The sequence below is a fragment of the Trachemys scripta genome, chromosome 1, assembly GCF_013100865.1.
Source record: "Trachemys scripta elegans isolate TJP31775 chromosome 1, CAS_Tse_1.0, whole genome shotgun sequence".
NCBI classification, from domain to species: Eukaryota; Metazoa; Chordata; order Testudines; family Emydidae; genus Trachemys; species Trachemys scripta.
In genome coordinates, this window is record NC_048298.1 from 319,509,284 (window position 1) to 319,529,173 (window position 19,890).

At 46.0% G+C, this 19,890-nt stretch overlaps 1 protein-coding gene across 1 annotated transcript in view; it reads right to left on the reverse strand.

The window, feature by feature from the left end:
* The window catches only part of CEP295 (centrosomal protein 295), a gene marked incomplete in the record, with an annotated part of 55,392 nt that extends 53,427 nt beyond the window's left edge, over nucleotides 1-1,965 (reverse strand). Inside the window, 2 exon segments of the mRNA XM_034758975.1 lie at nucleotides 1-64; nucleotides 1,840-1,965. Coding sequence (XP_034614866.1) covers nucleotides 1-50 — 50 coding nt within the window.
* Nucleotides 1,966-19,890: the final 17,925 nt, after the last annotated feature.

Consider the following 19,890-nt stretch of genomic DNA (forward strand, 5'->3'; position numbering starts at 1 on the left):
AGCCTCAGTCTCCCACCTTTTGCCACTTTTCTTTTCATCTTTGCATACATTGAATATTTGACTTCTGTATCAAAACAATATTAGAGAATAAAGTAAACATACTGTATTTAAAAATACTTACAGGAAATCAAAAATCTCAGCACAATCCTAAAAATCTATAAAGATATTCATGCTCATTGTACACTTTGCCAAAAAACTCAATTGCATTAAGCATAAGTCTTTGCTACAAGCTTACAATCAAACGCATTTATCACTTAGCCACTAAACCTGCAATGAGCTCTGCATGGACAACTCCTCCATTCACATGGCAATCACAGAGAGATTGGACCTCAGAAAGCATGCATGCTACAACTCCATTCAATTTATGAAACATATCAATAAAAGGTCATTGTATTGGGTTATTTGGACTGAAAGTCTGAAACCTCCTGCTGTGGAAGAACATTTCAAAGGGTGGATGGATTAAATGGCATGTCATGGCCCTTACCTCCTCCTCATGAAGGCCACCTTACCCATTCTTTCACAATTACTTTCAAGAAAAAGTAATTTTAAAATACTTTTGTTTGTAATCTGTCTTTTAATGTAATTCAACAACTGGAAACAAGGAGAGTGAGGATTATATGACCTTTAAATTCTCCACAGACCAGATGGGGAATCTCTACCGTATGAAGTTGTGAGCCAGATCAGCAACAGTCTGCTTATAAAAATGACTAGAAAATAACCAGTTTTTCAGTGACCTTTTAACTACTGGTATCTGTCCCTTATCACTGCTAATAAATTATAAATCAAAAGTTCGACATAGGCAGTGAGGGAGAAAAACACTGAAAAAAAGAGAGTGACACATTCTATTTCCTACTGAAATAGGAAAGGATAATTTCCGTGCAAAAACTGAAGAACTGAAATTTCAGGAGGAGGAAGTAGCATAAACTAAATTGGCAAAGCAGAAGCCACTTCTAAATGTTTGATATTTCAGATTTTGGTACAATGTAGTGCAAGAAGGTTGAAAATAAACTAGATTAATCTATTCAGTAGAATTCTGTGTTGTAGGCATTACTGGAGTAACCAACCATTCACTATAATGAGGGAGCATCACACAGATGCAAGCTGGCATGCACACCACATATTCTTATTTGGGAGGGACAGTTTCTAGCGTTCTGTGTCTTACCATTTCCCCACACGAGCCCTCTAAAACCCGACTTCATTGTCTTTCTCCCAACAGCCCAGTTTACATCCGCCATGGGGTATACAGTTTACCCACATAGTCTGTCTACATTGGCCTTTTGGACTTTGAGGTCACTAGTTGACCCTCAGTGCAGGGTAGTTAGTACACGTGGGAAGACAAGGGAGGGGGGCACTCCCCAAACATTTGTTCCAGGCTAGCAGCGTTGGTGCTTTACCCCATGGCTCAGCCTACACCTGCACGTCTGGATTCTCTCAGGATGGGGCCCCAAAGCACACGGAGGGATTAGTGTCTCTCCAGAATTAAAAGTGGTTCGCAGGTACGGCAGCCGCCCCCCAAAAACTGGGAGCCCAGAACAGCGGGGTCCGGGCCGCCACCTGAGGCCCGGAAACACACACACCAAGTTATAGCGCGGCAGGCCGGCCCGCCGGGCACCCCAGGGGCCTCCCCCTGCCAGCCCCCTCCCTTTCCCTAGCGGCGCAGCTCTGGCAGCTGCGGGGGGAGCCTGGGCTGGGGGGGGGGAGGCGGGACCGACCCACGCCGAACACAACACCCCGCTGCCGCCGCAACAGCAGCACGGGAGCGGGGCGAGGCTGGGGACAGGGGCGAATCTGCCGAGCCCCGACTCGCGCCGCTCCCCCATAACCCTGCTGGTTACCGACCTGCCCGCGCCCGGCCTCCGTCGTTTCAAACGGCTCCTTCCGGTCACCGGGTAGGGAGCCCACGTCGTCACATCCGCTGCCGTTCGAACCCCCCCGCCAATGGCTGAGAGAGCAGCGCGAAGCCACCCCAGCAGCCTAGGCCATGAACCTACATTACGCATGCGCGGGGGAAGCTCTGTCGCTGGTTCCGCTCACGTGCCAATCAGAGGATTTTTTTTTTGGCAGGCTGGTGACCAGGGGAATAAGCCACGCCCCTGGGGTAGCATCATGGCGCCTGTTGGCCAATGGTAGCTCAGAAGGGCGGTGACTGGCCGGTGTAGTCGAGACACTTTTTCACCGGCGGGAGAAGGCGGCCCTGGCGCCAATGTCAAAGGCCGGGGAGGGTGTGCGTGTGAGAATGAAGAGGCTGAGTGGTGGGGCCGGTTGGGTTGTTCCAGGGATGGGGCCCAGTGGGGCAAGGCTGGGCTGGAGGACAGTGGGCTGAGGCTGAGCTATGCGGTGTGTGGCGGTGGAAGCACTGAGGGAGAACACAGACTCCTAGGAGCTCGCCCAGGGGAAGGGGCCGGTCAGAGTTAGGAAAAATAAACGTGTGGCTGTGGCAGAGCTAGAAAAGAAACAACAGGCAGAGAGGCAGGAAAGAGTCAGCGGTTATAACAGTGCGCTCATTAGTCAAGGAAGGCTGTGACGATGGAGGATAGAAAGGGTTACCATCAGTCTTGGTTTTCCAGAACAATTCTTCTTTTCGCCTCTGTCCTCGTACATTTTTCAAGTAATAGGAAATAGGCAGAGCCAATTTCTGCTTCCTAATTTCAACTAGTCCCCCAGGTCAATAGAGCCCTGCGCAGGTACAACATTTATATCTGTGGATGTGGATATCTATGGTTATAAATCAGTATCCCTGTGTTGGTGTCACTAGGCATCACCCTAGGTAACTCGGGGGGTTGGAAGACCCAAGGGTTGATGAAGCCCCCCCACTCTAGGCCAAAGTGAATCAAAGCCCCTGCATGTTAAACTTTACTAACCTCACAGGCCAGCAGCTGGGAAGCAGTAGTGATAAGGGAAACCTACATGCCTCCAGCTAAAGGACAAGATTACTTGCAGAAAGAAACAGTGAGAACAAGCTGCACAGCCAAGGTCGTCTAATGTAACCAGAGGGAGAAAGGGGGAGAGGTGGGAATGGAGGAGGGCGGATGAGAAAGGGTGGGGGGAGAAGGGAAAGGGTTAGCTGCAAAATGTATAAAAGATAAAGCCACTTATGTTGGTGTGCTTGATTTGAGACATGCCTGTCTCCTTGCACCACTTTGAGATCTCTGCCTGTATCTGGGAACTGCAGAGTCCCCTGCTGCCCAAGGCGGAGGGGAGCTGCAGGGTCCTCCCTGCGGTGGCTCGGAGCCCCCCTTAGCCACCCTGCCGCCCATGGCGGCTGGAGCTTTGGGATGCCCCCTGCCATCCGGAAGGGTCAGGAGCTGCAGTAGTTCCACTGCAGCCCCACGGTGGCAGCAGCTGGCAGCTGGAGCAGCGGGGGTCCTCCTGCTGCCCACAGCTGTCCGTGACTTCCATGACCTCTGTGACAAAGTTTTAGCCTTACTTATAATGTTTATACTCTATGTAAAAATGGGAAGGGGGAATAGGACCAAACAAATTAATACAATCAAAAACCCATTCATAATTTGTGGAGACTTTAATAGTCATAATGAGCTATGGGGTACTAAGAAAGATGACCGAAATGGTAAACCTAATAATATTGAATACAAGATCATCTACTAAATTTAATTCAGCAGAGAAATCCTTTTCTGTTTTGGATCTGGGAATTTCAACAATTACTATAGTTAGTAAATGCAGGTGGGAAATTTATAAAGATGATGGAATGGGAAGTGATCACTTCCCTAGGCTTATTGAGTACTAGGCCAAGGAAATGTCAAAAACATATTGAGACTGGTTGGGTCACAGAGACCCCCTTGGGCCTGTTATCTGATGTGCTGAGATGACTTCTGAGCCTGTTTTCTCTCCAGTTTGGGACTTCAGAACTCTGTCTTGTTGAGCCAGACACGCTTGCTGGCTGCAACACAGACCCAGGGTCTGAACCATGCCCCCAAATCTGCGGACTTAAACTGAAAACCACTCAACAGATATTCCTGTCTCCAGCACCCAGACACCCAGCTCCCAATGGGATCCAAACCCCAAAGGAATCAGTTTTACTCTGTATAAGCTTATACAGGGTAAACTCATAAATTGTCTGCCCTCTATAACACCGATGGAGAGATATGCACAGCTGTTTGCTCCCCCCACATATTAATCACTTACTCTGAGTTAATTAATAAACAAAAGGGATTTTATTAAGCATTAAAAAGTAGGATTTAAGTGGTTTCAAGTAATAACAGACAGAACAAAGTAAGTTACCAAGCAAAATAAAACAAAACACGCAAGTCTAAGCCTAATACATTTAAGAAACCGAATACAGGTAAACCTCACCCTTAGAGATGTTCCAATAAGCTTCTTTCACAGACTAGACTCCTTCTTAGTCTGGACCCAATCCATTCCCTGGTACAATGCTTGTTAGTTCCAGCTCAGGTGATAACTAGGGGATCTCTCATGACTGCTGCCCCCTTTGTTCTGTTCCACACCCTTTTATAGCTTTGGCACAAGGCAGGAATCCATTGTCTCTCTGGGTCCCCACCCTTCCTTCTAAATGGAAAAACACCAGGTTTAAGATGGATTCCGGTACCAGGTGACATGGTCACTGTAGGGGGGCAGTTACCCCACTTTGGTGGGAAAAAGCTAGGCTGATTGGGGAAGCAGTCACACCTGGCCCTGTTATAAGGACTCAGGGAGGAACTGTGTCAGAGAGTCTGTCTGTCAGTCAGTCAGTGGAGAGAGAAGGACCTGGCTGCCTGGGAACTCAGGGTACTGGGAGTAGAGCAGTGCTGGGGAAAGGCAAGAGGAGCTGGGGAGCTCCAGCCTGGCAAATCCCCAGGCTGTGGGCCTTGCTAAAGGCCAAAGCAGGTACTGTGGTTGCAGCGAGAGACTGACTGCTCCTGGTCCACTGCCTTCTTATAAGGGCCAGCTCCGGCCTGATTGGGGCGTGGCCCAGCTATGGCTACTTCCCCAATCAGCCCAGGTTTCCCCTACCCTAGCCCTCGCCAAGGGCTGTTTTAAGCCCTTCAGGGCAGGAGCGGGTGACCACCCTGCTACAGGAGGACATTTAGGTTCCACTAAGAAAAGGTAGAACCAATTTCATGTAATGTAGATTCTATATTCACAAACTATGATCGGGAAGTACCATCCTAGTAAAAGACCCTAAGAAGGGAAAACTTGTCGTGATGGGATTGACCTAACATAATACATACAGCAAAAAGGCATCAAAAATGGATGCCCTATTTCCATGTCTTCAGTCATCTCAATATAAAACAGTTTAACACTATGTTAATCAGACTTTCCCAGTGTTCTGTATTTATTCTTTATTACAGCCATCCTTTTCATACAGCTGCTGCTGATGTACCATTCTGCCTACACACATCTCTAAGGACAGATTTGGGCCCTTACTATGGAATACTTACTTTCATAATGTAGGGAAAATAACCCAGACAAGTTAAGTGGAAAACTACAAGTGCTGGGAATTCATTATAAATGCAGTTCTTTAGCTTTAGTTCTGTTCTGCTTCTATAATATACCACTAATGGATAAGTCACAAAAAAAAAAAACGGGGGGAGGGGTAATCAAAGATTCCAGAGACAATGAGAGAAGCTTAGATTGAAAATGAGAAACAGTGCCATGTAAGTGGTTGCCAGGTCTGCTCCTTGTTATAGATTTGGGTTATAATAGCATATGTATAGGCAGACATAAGGAAATCTCATAAAGGTTGCATGAGGCTAAATTCATTGTTTATGATGCACTCAAATACTATGTTACTGAGTTCCATATAAGTGCCGAGGGAGCTGTTTGGAAAGAGAATGAAGCCCTGATACTGCAAGGGTCTGAGCAGCTGCTTTGAGCTTCTGAGGGCCCTCAACAGCCACTGACTGCAGCGTGAGTTCAAGATACTCAGGACCTTTCAGGACTGGGCTAACTAACTTCAGCTGAAGTTGATGGCGCTCAGAAATGTATCCCATGTGTAGTAAATTGTTGTGTGGATATGTACGTAGGTAGATCAAAGCATCGTGCAAAATAAAAGGGACCCCAATTGCATTTTATTGGGCTTGCAATTATTAGAAACTGTTTATACACTTATTAAATATGGAAGAAATGCTTTTGAATTATGAACACTTTTTAAAAATAACTACTTTTTACATGGTTTACAGCGACGTAGTTCCTGTTCCACTTTCCCACACTCCATGTTCTGCAACAGCAGAGCCTTGTGGGACTCCTTGGGCACAAAAGGGGCTGAGGAGGAGGCAGGGTCATGGGTGTCCTGCCCTCTGGTAGGATGCAGGAGGTGAGGAGCATAGCTACTACCCTGAAGGGATGAGGCAGTGGGAGTTTTAACCCTGTGTGTCTGGGATTAATTATGCTCCCATCAGGTTCAGTGCTTTCTGGTGCTCCTGCTGAGATGGCCCTGTTTTACATAGCCTACCAACATGGGACAGTGGGTAAAAGTGGATAATTGTGTAGGGACCCATTTCATTACAGAGACCTGCAGTGCCAACAGCTACAAACAACCTCTTTCGGATCAATGCAGTCAGTAATGGTGGGGGGAAAGGGAAGGGGGAAAATGATTAATTCCTCCTTGTTTTAAGATCCAAGGCGAATTGGTGGAGGAGTCTCTCAAGGCTACCCAGGGAAGGGAGTTAGCACTTGGGAGTGGTGGCAGCAAAACCAGATCTAAGCTGGTAGTTAAGCTTAGAAGTTTTAATGCAGGTCCCCACATCTGTACCCTAAAGTTCAGAATGGGGAAGGAACCTTGACATCCTCTCTGACTGGTCCGTTCTTACAAACCAATCATAGCTGCTAGATCTGTCTGTCAATCAGAGCCGGACCTAACGGTAAACTTGTGCCCTGCCTGCCTGACCCCTCCCTTCAGGTTTTGTAGTGATCTTTGTCTAACCTCAGCCTGCATGCTTGCCATAGGTCAGATTGCTCCAAGACTGCCATCTTAAGGTATTTGGCTGTGATCACCCAGTGTGTTGTGTTGAGGGGAATGTGTGTGTGTGCCTGAGTGTATGAGTGTGCTGTCTCTTTAAGAAAGCACTCAGGGTCAGGAACCTGAATTCTTGTGTTCAGACACAAGCAGCCGCCAGCAGCTCCGGACCCAGAGAGGCAGCAGCACACACACAGATTCCCCCTGTCCCGTCACCCCAGCTCAATGAAAATCGGGTGCACGGGTGAGGAGGATGCCCTGACATCAGCCCCCCGCCCCAGCAGACAGGAGGATGCTCCCAGCACGGAGTGGCCAGGGGTGGCTCCGGGGAGGAAGCGGGCAGTGGACAGGAACAGCAGCGGTTGCACACGTGGAGCAGGGGGGAGGAGGGGAACCCCTGTTCCGGAGGAGTCACCTGGCTCGGAAAGCTGGTCGTCCAACTGCTCCCTACAGCTCAGGTCTCTCCCCCTGACCTCCTCTCCAACGCTGCTGCTTGCCTGCCTGCCTGCTGCCTCCCTCAGTCCAGCTGAACCTCAGTAGGTCAGGTGGGAATCCAAACCCTGTGCACGGCACTTTCTTTGGCAGGCTGCCCTGGGCAGGGGCCCGGACAGCCCATCCCAAAGGCTGGCCCTGGACAGCAATTCTTAACTTATATTTTAAGTTTTACATAAGAAAATTACAATTAACCATTCATTCACATACTCACGCATACTAATACTAAACTATACTTTATGCTAACTATAATTAGAATTAACAGGCTTACACTATCCGTTGAGTCTGTTGTGTTGTCACAAATGTTGCTGCTTGCTGAAGTGTCTTTTCTCAGCAGTGCTCTCCTTAGGATTCTAATCCATTACTCTGTCTCTCTCTCTCTCTCTCAGCTACTCTTCTGTCTTCTTGGTGAGTCCTTTCCAGCAGCTCTTCTCACTGACTCCCAACTGGACAACTGACTGCCTATCGTTTGCCTTATATACTGTTTTATTTGAGTGTTCTTTTATAGTGCTATTCTTAACCCCTGTCGAGCATGCTCACTAACACACATTTAGGGTTGCCAAGCCTCCAGGATTGCCCCGGAGTCTCCAGGAATTAAAGATTAATCTTTAATTAAAGATTATGTCATGTGATTAAATCTCCAGGAATTCGTCCAACCAAAATTGGCAACCCTACACACATTACCTCATCTTCAGACTGCACCTGCTCATCGCTATACATTATCTCATTCTGTACATGCTCACTCATGTTGTTTTTACTTCAGAGCCATGATTACTTCATCTGACCCTACTGCTCATGCTTCAGGCCATATATTTCGTGGCCATACCTCATTTTATGCAATTTTACTACCAGGCATATGCTCCAAATTTGTAGCGAGCATGCTCACGATCTACAGCTTCCATTGTAGGGTGGAGTGACTCCTGCATATTCAGAATAGAGACTAGGCACACAAAATGAAGGCTTATTTCTCCAGTATCAATGGCAACAAATGGAATGTTAGTTCCACTTCTTCCTTTTTTTGTTTTTGGATAGGTTTAATTAGGGGACATCGTGCAGAAAGAACTGACTTAATCAGCATCCAAAGGTCCCTGCTTTGCTTGCTTCTGCAGTTGCTCCTACCAGCTGGAATCTGGCTGGCTCCTCACTGAAGTTTTTTCCCAAAACCGCTTGAAGGAAGCCACTACATTGATCCTAGTGTCCCCAGAGGTGTCTCACTTCTACAATCAGTCCTGGGTCCCAAAATACATTCTTTGCCAGCAGTGCTCTGTTCCCACAAGCTCTTGCCAACTGTAAATGTGCAAACATTCTGAGCCACATGAATCTTGGGGCCATTGTATGGTATTGTGAACTCTTTCCAAAAAAACTTCAAACAAAAGTCATGGCCTATCAAGAAAACAGGACCATTGGGCCCGGGGTGCCTTTGTTCGATCTCGCATCCGCCTCCTTCGGGAGATGGATCGCGGCTCCCGCTTCTTCTATGCCCTGGAGAAAAAGAGGGGGGCCAAGAAGCACATCACCTGCCTCCTGGTGGAGGACAGCACCTCCCCTCACGGATCTGGCAGAGATGTGCGAGAGGGCCAGGGCCTTCTACGCAGGCCTTTTCTCCCTGGATCTAACCGATCCTGACGCTTGCAGAGTGCTCTGGGATGGACTCCTGACGGTCAGTGCAGGTGACCAAGACCAGCTAGAGCTGGCCGAGTTCTCGGAAGCCCTCCGCTGCATGCCCACCAATAAAAACAAAACAGGGTAGTACTGGGTCCCAGAGTAAGCCAGGTGTAATTGGAGTGGGGGCCCAGTCCTTGGGAAGAACCCTAGTTTCCCCCTCTTGGAAAATGCTAGTTCTTTTTATCACACTTCTTGTAGCAAAAGTTATTTCTGTGCTGACCACTGCTCTCCTTGCACTGATCTGAGAAGTCACAGGAGATGAAGTGCGGACGTGCTCCTCTCTGCAGGGCTCAGCAGACCTGCTTGCCCTGCAGCTCCTGCACATCATCCTTGCATCAGAAGGCTACTAGCCAGCCTCTAACTGGTGGATCCACTGAACCTGCACCAGCAGCCTGAGCCTTTCACCCACCTGCCCCAGGGTAAGTCTGGGTTGCTATCCACTTTCCTGCAAAAGGACTTGAGGTTGTATCCTTGTGCAGTAGCCTGTATGGGGCTGCAGTCCTTGGTTAGACCTTGGAATTACATAGGCCTGCAAAATCTTAGATGTAAGTAAGATAGTTAGGCCTGAGAAGGATGAAGGATAGGCTGCTTGGGATTTAATCATAAAAAAGGTGGGGGAGCTGTTGCTACCTCCCTATTTTTACTACTACCAGGCTATGTTGCTTTATTTGTGGATTAAAATTCATGAGGTGCAGTGACTTGTGAGAGTCTTGCTGTGAATTGAGTGTTTGGGGCTTGTGTGCAAACTATTAATACTTAATTGTGCATTGAGGATACCAGATGTTCAATATGCATGTTTTATAAATTAAACTTGAACAGTGTGTTTTTCTAAATGGCTATCTGTTTTCCAATCTCCTTAGATCTTAGTGGTTTTTTTGTCCTTTAAACTCCTCATTATGACATGCTCTCCACTTAATATATCCTCTCTAAATAGCTTGCTTCCTGCAATTCAGCAGGTATAAACAAAGAATAATTTATTAAGGAAGTAATTGAGATTATAGATTTTTTTGGAACTCTCTTCACTGAAAAATTATGTAAGAGGTCAAAGCTATGCTCTAGAATTATATTATAGGAAACTGGTCACAATCGAGTCCAATTTTTGAGATAAGGAAACTGGTGCTGCTGGGTAAGATGTTTCAATTAAAGAGTCTGTCTCATTCAAAGTTCTGATGATTTTCTACTCCCTTTCCTTTATGTATATTGTAGGATTAAATAAGTATATAGAGGATTAAATTAGCTTCGGGGGGAAAATATGGTTAGCATTCGGAAGGCCTTTGAAAGATGGTATGCTTGATTGGAATACTGGGCTTGGGATGTGGCCTACTTGGAGAAACTGGACCTGAAAGATAACTGATAAGGTAAGAGGAAAAGTTCTTGGGGAAAAAAGGCCGCAATTATCAAGGACAGTTCTAACTACTTCGAACAATAGGAAGGATTATAAATATTGCAGCAGTAGTGACCCAAACCAACCAAAACCTGTTTTTTAGTTAAGATAGCAACAATAAATCTGACATCACTTGTTTGTTACACTGTAGAAAAGAACCAGGCTTGTTACAGGTATTTATCAGATCCTACCTGATCATACTGCAGCCAGGTTAAGAAGGTTATTTCTCAAATTGATCCTTTTGTGAACCTTTTGATCAAATGCGCATCTGCTGTTCTGACTGGAAGGTCCAGGGCACCATGGACACCTTCCATCTGTATGTCCCCAATGTCCAACAACCTACGTGTGTCATCACAGGCTTGTTTTTCTTCCAGGAGGTCTGGGAATATTGGTGGAACAAGCTCATTATCCCAAGCTGGTCTCATTGTTGGTATGCGTGTGCCAGCAACAGGCTTAAATGCTACTTCCATGCAGCTCCCCCTCTTTTTCCATCCAGGTCCCTCCAGCAAATCCATTGCCGGGACCTTATTACCATCCACCATCCTCGTAGGAGGGTTAAGGTTGGCTATAAGAATGGGAGGTTAACTCCCTGCTGCACCAATCATAGGAGTCCCCAACCACCCCCAGTTCGTTCTTTAAGGCCAGAATCTGGTCTCCAATTTTGGGTACACCATGGTAGTGTCCTCCTCTTCAGACTCACTCTCATATGCACTAAATAGGGGTAGGTTAGCCCCAGGGGACCTACTGCACATGGTGGTGGATTTGGTCTAGCACCTTTTTTCCGTCCAGGTACCATATCATGGTCCATTCCATAAGAGGTGCCTACCTGTTCCCCCACAGGTAGCAAGAGGTTTCTATGTAATGTATTTATTTGCCCTGGCCTCATCTCAGGTTTAATCTTGTAGACTGGCAGATCTCCCAGCTTTTTCACCAGCAGGTAAGATACTGTCTTCCATCTATCAGCAATCTTCTGTTTGCCAGCAACACCCAAATTTCACAGCAAAACTCTGTTCCTGGCTGGAGATCCTGCAAATACACCCTAACATCATATCAGTGCTTGTTACGATCTGAGTTCTTGTGGGCAGCAGCCGTAGCTTAGCGATAAGCATCCAGCAGCTTTTCTTTAGTCGGGAAACATACTGCTGATGCATCTTGTACCTATCTCCATCCTCTGAAATGCCAAAGCACAAGTCTATGGGTAATCTTGATTCTTGCCCAAACATCAAGAGATAAGGGTGACTCCTGTAGCATCATTCTTTGTGGCATTGTAGGCATGCACCAAAAACGCAACATGATGGCTCCAATTGCTTTCTGCTCTGGACATAAAGTCCCCAGCATATCCAACAGAGTTCGATTAAACCACTCTGGTTTAGGATCACCTTGTGGGTGATAGGGCATTGTCCTGAACTTCTTAATTCCTGAAATCCTCAGTGTTACCCCAAAATTTGGACCCAAGGCACTTCAGTATTGGTCTGCCTATAGTTATAATTTGATTTGTTAATTTATTCTTCCCAAATGGGGAGAAAGGTAGTGACCTGCCCTAAGGGAATTTCCAGGATATTGCCAGGAAGTTTGCCTCTGACCTGCAGAGGACTCCCCAGAGTAGGTTAATCCTGCTAACCCTGGAAAGGACACGGATACAGCCCTCCAATCAAGAATAGGCACACAAGCAGTAATGCTTCGAAAACAAAGTCTTATTTATTAAGAGAAAGTTAGGTGGTTACAATATATCTAGTAAAGCAAGAAAAGAAAAAGAAAGGAAAAAATTAAAATGTATAGTAGGCAATAAGGCAAAATTGGATTATTTTTTAAAGATCATGCATTTAAATGGTACAAGAGACTACATAGACTGTAAAACAAATACCATGTTGCAATATCGGCATACACTGAATCTTTCATACATATGCATAAGGCCTATAATACACTTAATGAGTCTAAGTTTATTGTAACATACAAGTACCCAATGCATATGCATAAAACAGTGCTACAATATAGCATTAAAGAAACATGAAACAATTAACAATTACCATTCTGCAAGCAGTGGCCAGCTGCTCACAAGATGCGGTTGAGCAGTTCTCACTCAGCAGCAGGCATCCAGCTTTATTCTCACACACACACACACACACACACACACACACACACACACACACACACTTTTAAAATAGACAAAAATCAGACTTACACTCCTTCTTTCACTCCCTCTGATCATGATGGTCCTTCAGGTCTGTCTATTCTATTGCTGTTCATGATCTTCTGCCTCTGCTTTTGCTGGTCTCAGTATCAGACAACCCTCAGCTGGCAAAGGCCACAGGTTTACGTTTGCCTTCAACTTCCTGATATGGGACCGCTCCTAAACCTTCCAGACTGGCATCAGTGTATAAGGATAAATGGCTTGCTTTGGTCAGCAAAGACTAGGACTGAAACATGAGTAAGGCAGTTAATTATTTCTCAAAAAGCCCTTTCATGTTTCTCATCCCATCATCTCTAAAGGGCTCTAAGTGACCATAGTGTCTCTGTTTAGGAGGTCTTGGGACCTCCCCTTACTCTTGGTTTTAGATTTGTTCTTCTGGATGGGTATCCCGTCAACGGGTATCATTGAGAGACTTCATGATGATAGCATAATTCTTCACAAACCTGCAATAGTAGTCACTAAATCTGAGAAAAGTCTTAAGCTCTCTGTAATTACTTGGGCACAGCCATGTAATGAGTGTTTCTATTTTATCCGGATCAGTACTCATACCCTCTTGGGACACGATGTGACCCACATACTTCACCGATGTTCTGCAAAACTGGCATTTATCAATTGAAAGCTTCAGTCCATAGGCCTCCAACCTGTCAAGCACTTTAAGCACTCTTTCTTCATGTTCCCTCAAGGTTCTTCCAAATACATTCAGGTCATCCAAATAAACTAAGACTTCATGGCTCCCACAACTTTCTCCATAAGACATTGAAATGTGGCAGGTGCTCCGAAAATCCCTTGAGGCATGCGTTAAAACTGATAAAACCCTAATTGGGCAGATGAAGGCTCTCTTCTCCTTATATTTTGCTCCCAGCGGGATCTGGTAGTATCCACTTTGGAGATCCAATACTGAGAACAATTGGCTCCCCAGCAAACAATCCAAGGCATCTTGTACTCAAGGCATAGTGTACTGCTCAACTACAGTGTAGCTGTTTAAGTGCGGTAGTCAATACACATCCAGATTTTCCCATTCTTTTTATGGATCACCACATTGGGTGAGGCGTACGGCCTGTGAGACTCTGTAATGTTGCAATTCACAATCAGCTCTTGAAGATCGCACATCTTCCATCTCTGAGAGAGCAATCTTCCTAGATCTCTCCCTAAAGAGTCAGGAGTCTTGTAGTCTGATGTGTTTCACTCCGTTTGCACATCCCACTCATGCAGTGAGAATACCTTGGATCTTTCAGAAAATTACTTCCTCAGGCGCTCCTTCCACTCCTCAGACAATGGTGAATCTCTGATGTCAAACTTTGCAGGATCTATGGCCAGAACTTCAGTTTCACACTGTGGTCTCACAGTGGTTTTGGACTCAAAGAGGTCTGCTATTGCCTGCCCTTGCTTCATAACAACATCATGGCTTGTTTCATTAGCTGTTACCCCAAAATTTGGACCCAAGGCACTCCAATACTGGCTTACCTATAACCATAAATTGATCCTCAATTTATTCTGCTAAGACTATCACAATAGAATGTAAAATTACGTTAAAGAATCCTGTTGCTGTGAGAGACCATCCCCGAAAGACTTCCTACCAACTATGTTTGGTGTCACTTTTTATATGCTCCATCACTTGTTCCATTTGTTTAGTAGAGTGGTGAAAAGTAATCATAACCCTTTGGGCATTTTTCTGAGATTTTTGTAAATGTTTTGGCAATTCAGGATGATCCATTAATTGCTTAATCAAACTGGACCACAGAGATAGTGGTAATCCTGAAATACATATATATATATATATATTTTTAAATAAGCTATAAAGTCCTCTTTTTTCAGCCCTGAGCTTTAATATATGTTAGGAAATTTCGTGTTTAGTATTTGTAGCAATAAAGATGTTGTAAGAATAGCACACACTGAAACTCTGAATGTTTTAAAAACTTTATTGCTTTATTACTTTTATTACTTTTTCCAGAAACTTACAACGACTTTACAAATAAAAATATCTGAAACTTTCTTTGATTTTTTTTATTTGTTCTGGTTTGGGTTTTCAAGTCTTTTTAAATCATGGGCTAGCTCAGTGGTTCTGAAACGTTAGCAACCCGAGGACCCCCATTTTGATTTAATTTTTTTCACGGACCCCCAAACTTCCCGCTTAGCCCCAGACCCTGCCCCCATTTCACCCCCTCCACCCCTCCCCCCAAGAACAGCTGTTCTCCAGCATGCAGGAGGTGCTGGGAGGGAGAGGGAGGAGTTCCAGGAGGGAGGGGGAGGAGTTGTCAGCGGGGCCCACGGACCCCCTGGAGTACCCTCAGTTTGAGAAACGCTGGGCTAGCTGAAGCACTTAGTGACAAAACCCTACATCTAAAATGAAAACTAGGCCAAAATTTTCAAACTTGGCTGATTAAAGCAAAACTTAACTATACTCAGTCACCTGAATAAACAGTGTTTTGATTTTCAGAGGTGTTAAGTCTTGAACCTCATTTGGATTTCAATGAGAGTTGAGGATGCTCGTTGCCTTGCAAGATCAAATCCTCAGCCAAAAGGCTCTGGGAGGACCAATCAGAGTGGGGTGGAATCATGTCTAAAGGCAACAGAGTCCTATAATAAAACTGAAAATAATTAAATCATTCAATAATTTATTTATTAAATGAGTACCAAATGCATTTAAAACATGGAATATATGGTATGTAAATTATATACACTGTCAACGGTTTGCTAAAGAATCACCAGCTACAGCACTTTGCCTTTTTGGTTATTACAGTCTCTCTGGATGTCCCAAAACTAGCTCAAGCACAGAAAAGTAATATCTGATAAGGGACGGAATTACTTCCTGTAGCCAATGATTTCAGTTTATTGTTCATTTATTGTGTGATGTTATAATTCACTAACATGTTATGTTGTATATAATAATTGTATGCTAAATAGAGTTAAGTTGTAGCATTATAGAAGTATAAGATTGATCAGTATGTAGAGGGAATAATCATGTATTAGGTATCTAAGTAAGAAGGCTGTAGGCTGAGGCCTGCAAGATTTTAGCTTAGCTATTTCAGGCCTTGGAGATAAGAAATGCTGACATAAGTAAGTGACCGAAGAATAACCCGATGCCCTAAGATTATGAGAAAAGATGTACTAATGGGTGATATTGTGAAAAATTAATAGTAAGAGTATTTTTTGCTTGCAAGATACCCGGTAGACAGATTTTTCTAACACATGCCCTAACCACAGGGTACACAATGTGCATAAATGCTAATACAGCATAGTCAGAATCGCATTATAAAAAGGGGCTGCACAGAGTGGGAAAATTGAGCTCCTTGTGGGAAACTCCAGCAGGAACCATCTCTCTACTGCAGAGCCGGCTCCAGGCACCAGCCGACCAAGCATGTGCTTGGGGCGGCACCTTGGAAAGGGCGGCCAATCTTGGGGTGGCGGGGGGCGCTCGGGGTTTTGGGGTTTTTTTTTCAGCGGCACGGCATGGGGGTAGCGGGAGCTGGCGCGGCACTCAGGGGGGCAGGAGCTTCGGTGGCACAGCGCTGGGGGGTGGGGGTTGGCCCGGCGCTTGGGGGTTTGGGCGGCCCAGCACAGCGCTCGGGGGGGTGGGGGTTTCGGCAGCCCGGCGCAGCGCTCGGGGGTGGGGGTTTCAGCAGCCCGGTCCGGCGTGGCGCTCGGGGGGGGCGGAGGTTTTGGTGACCTGGCGCGGGCCCGGGGGGGGAGGGGGGGGTTCGGCGGCCCGAAACGGCATGCCACTCAGGACAGGGGGGCAGGGGTTTCGGCAGCCGGGCCTGGCCCGGCGCTGGGGGGGCAGGGGTTTCAGCGGCGCTGGGGTGGGGTGTTACGGCAGGGTGGCACTCTTTTTTTTTTGCCTGGGGCGGCAAAAAAGTTAGAGCTGGCCCTGTCTATTGATGATCAATCCATGAGAGACCCGTCAGAGCCTAACACGCTCTAGGAGGATGTGAGTATAACTATGTTTGTAACTTGTGCATAGGTCTGTATAGAATTTCTATATGCTTGGGTAATCATAACTTTAATAAAACTTGTAAAACAGACTAGACCTTGTTCTTGTGAATGTATGTATGGTCACTACCCTTGGTCCTTATGTGTTCCTAGAGACTCTAAATGCGAAGCAAGTAGCAGAGGCAACTTTCACTCTGTTAAGCTTGAAACTGTAGCCACCAGAGCCAAACCCATGGTGGTGTAATACCATATTACAAAATTCACATTAAATAAAATAAAAGGCTACATTCCTTTCCTTCCAAAAACTGCAGGCCTGTTCAAATGTGGGGTGTGAAACTCTCCTTGCAGTGCAAGTTTGTTGAACCGGGGTTGTAGTATAGAAGGAAGAGCTGTATGTCATCTGCCATACTCTAGCAATAAGCAATTTAGGCCCTCCTCACTAGCAAGCTTGTGGCTAAAGATTGCAATAGCTTGTAGAGAAATTCCCGAAGCGTGTCCCTGTTTGAGCACTGTCAGGAAGGGGGTGCTGCCATCACCTGAAACAGAGCTGTTGGTGGGATAGGAAGAAATTCACCACCCCCCTGGAACACTGTTGGAGGTGATGTGGTGATGATGCATCAGTGGTGTTCAGGCCAACTGTAGCTTCCATCTTCAGAACTGTTGCTTTCTCAGAGCAGCATCAGCTTCACCACCTCAAAACAGTTTGCAGTGTGTGGAAGCCCTTCTGCTGGGTCAACAGTGGCCACCACATACAGCCCTCTGCTGGGGTGAGAGGAGGTCCTTCACATCAAGTGGGCAGGTGCTGAGGCCTCCTGCATGCATCTAGTCTTTCTCAATAGTAATGACAATAGGTCCTTGCAAATAACATGGGACATCATATTGCTTTAAATGTTTTGGTTCATGTTATTTTGTTCTGTCATTCTCTTTCTATCCCCCAGAACTTTTAAATCTTCCTTTAGTACCCCATTATAGAACTCTAACTATCATGACCCATAAGAATTGATGGAAGGCAGTTTTTTGCAAAAGTTTGTAGCCCTCTATCTTATACAATCTAAAAATTCTACAATTTCATTAAATAGTTTGTATGTTCAAATGCTATTTTTTTTTTTTTACACACATTCAGATTTTGCACCCAAGCTTGAAGAGAATTTGGGCAATAACATGCATCAAGTGTGTTTGGGGGAATGATTTTAGACTTTTTCAAGGAGAAATAATACCTATTTTTATTTTAGAGTCCAATACCCCATTGAGTTTGGCAGTGTACAAGATGTGTGGTGCCTATCTGTATTCCACACATGGGCATGCGTGCATGCCCTGTGCCTGAATCTGGAAGTTCTCACATAGACAGTGTCTCCCCTCGTGCTCCTGACCAAGGATATAAGGGGCAGTGCAAGTTGACACCTCTCCAGTTTCTCCTCTTACCACAATGTAATTGAGTCTGAAGCAGAGGAAAAGGAGGACTCCGTTTCTTCTTCAAGTCATGGTCTCAATGTGTATTCCACACATGGGTAACATGCGATCAGCAATCATTGTACAGGCAAGTGCAAGGAGGCTGGTGGCAGAGCAGTTTGCAGTATGGCTTTTCCTATGCCTGCATCTATGGCTGCCATTTAAGTCAGGGTGTAGTGCGCTGTAAATGCGTGGACTTGCAGCCTTACAAATGTCTTGCAACAGCACATTGGACAAGGATGCTGTGGAGCCGGCCTGCACCCATGTAGCATGAGCTGTAACACCCCCTGGGATTGGAAAGGTTTGCTATCTTGTAGCATTCAAGTATGCATCCCAAAACCCACTTAGAAATTCTCTGTGAAGATATGGCTTGGCCTGTTGATCTTTCTGCCATGGCAACAAAGTGTCTCTGAGACTTTCTAATGGGCTTGGTTCTTTGCAGGTGGAATGCCAGGGCACGTCTGACTTCGAGGGAGTGTAGTTTCTTGTCTTCAAGAGAGGCATGGGGTTTTGGAAAGATTGCAGATAAGTGAATTGATTGGTTGATATGGAATTTGGACACAGTCTTGGGGAGGAATTTGGGGTGTAACTGCAAGGAGATCTTGTAAAGGAAAGGAAAACCGTGTAGGGAAGGTCGACCATCATGGCCGCTAGCTCACTGACCCGTGTGGCCAAAGTGATGGCTACTAAGAATGCCACTTTCATGGAGAGGTGGGTCATGGCACAGGTTGCCATAGGTTTGAAGGGCAGCCCTGTGAGAGCTGACAGGATGAGGTTAAGATCCCACTGAGGTCTGATGACTGGTGGGAAGGTTCTGACAAAGCCTTTCATATTGGGTGCATGAAGATAGTGTTCCTCCCTTGGGGGAAGAAAGGCACTGAGAGCATGGAGGGAACTCTGGGCTAAAGCGGATGTCTTTAGAGTGAGGAGATAGTTGAGGATAATTGGAATGGTCACCGTGTCAATAGAATGATGGTGGCAGTGTGCCCACGCTGAAAAGCGGTGCCACTTACCCTGGTAGCAGGCTCTGTCATTGACCTCTTTCCTGCTCAGGATATGGATTTCTTGGACTGAGGTAGGACATGCACATTCTATGTCTGATGCCCATCCAAACACCAGTCCGTGAGTTGGAGGGAAACTTGGGTTGGGGGTCTGAGCCTCACATGGTCCTATGTGGGGAGATTCGGGAATGGGTGGATCCTGATGGTTCAGCGGTTGGACAGCCTCCAGGCCAATTGGGCGCCAGGAGGATGACGGTGATTCTGTCCCAACAAACTTTCTGAAGAACTTGAGGTGTAAGAGGAATGGGGGGAAAGAGAATCAACGGTGGCCAGTCCAGGGGAGCAGGAGAGCATTGCCCTGGGTGTCACTGCCTGCGGCCCCCCTTGAGCAGTACATGGGGAGCTCTCTGTTTGTCTGGGATGCAAAAAAAAAATCCCTGAGGGGAGCACCCACTGTGCAAAAAGATTGGTCAGGACTGTCCTGTATTTCCCATTTGTGGTCTATGCAGAGCGTTCTGCTCAGTCTGTCTCTAGGCAGTTCTGAGCACCTGGGAGGTATGCGGCCCGTATGGCAATCTGGTTCCTAAGACACCAGTTCTGTAGTCTGACTCCCTCTGAGCAGAGGGGACAAGATCTTGCCCCTCCCTCTTTGTTGACACAAACCACCATGATGATGTTGACCATGGAGAAAGCATATGATGCAGTGATTCTCCAACTTTTTGTTTTGGCACCCCCTTTCACACAGCAATCCTCTGAGTGCAACTCCCTATAGAAATTAAAAACACATTTTTTATATTTAACACTATTTTAAATGCTAAATTTATAACCCTGTTGTTTACAATGAATGTATCTTTTCTCACCGCTT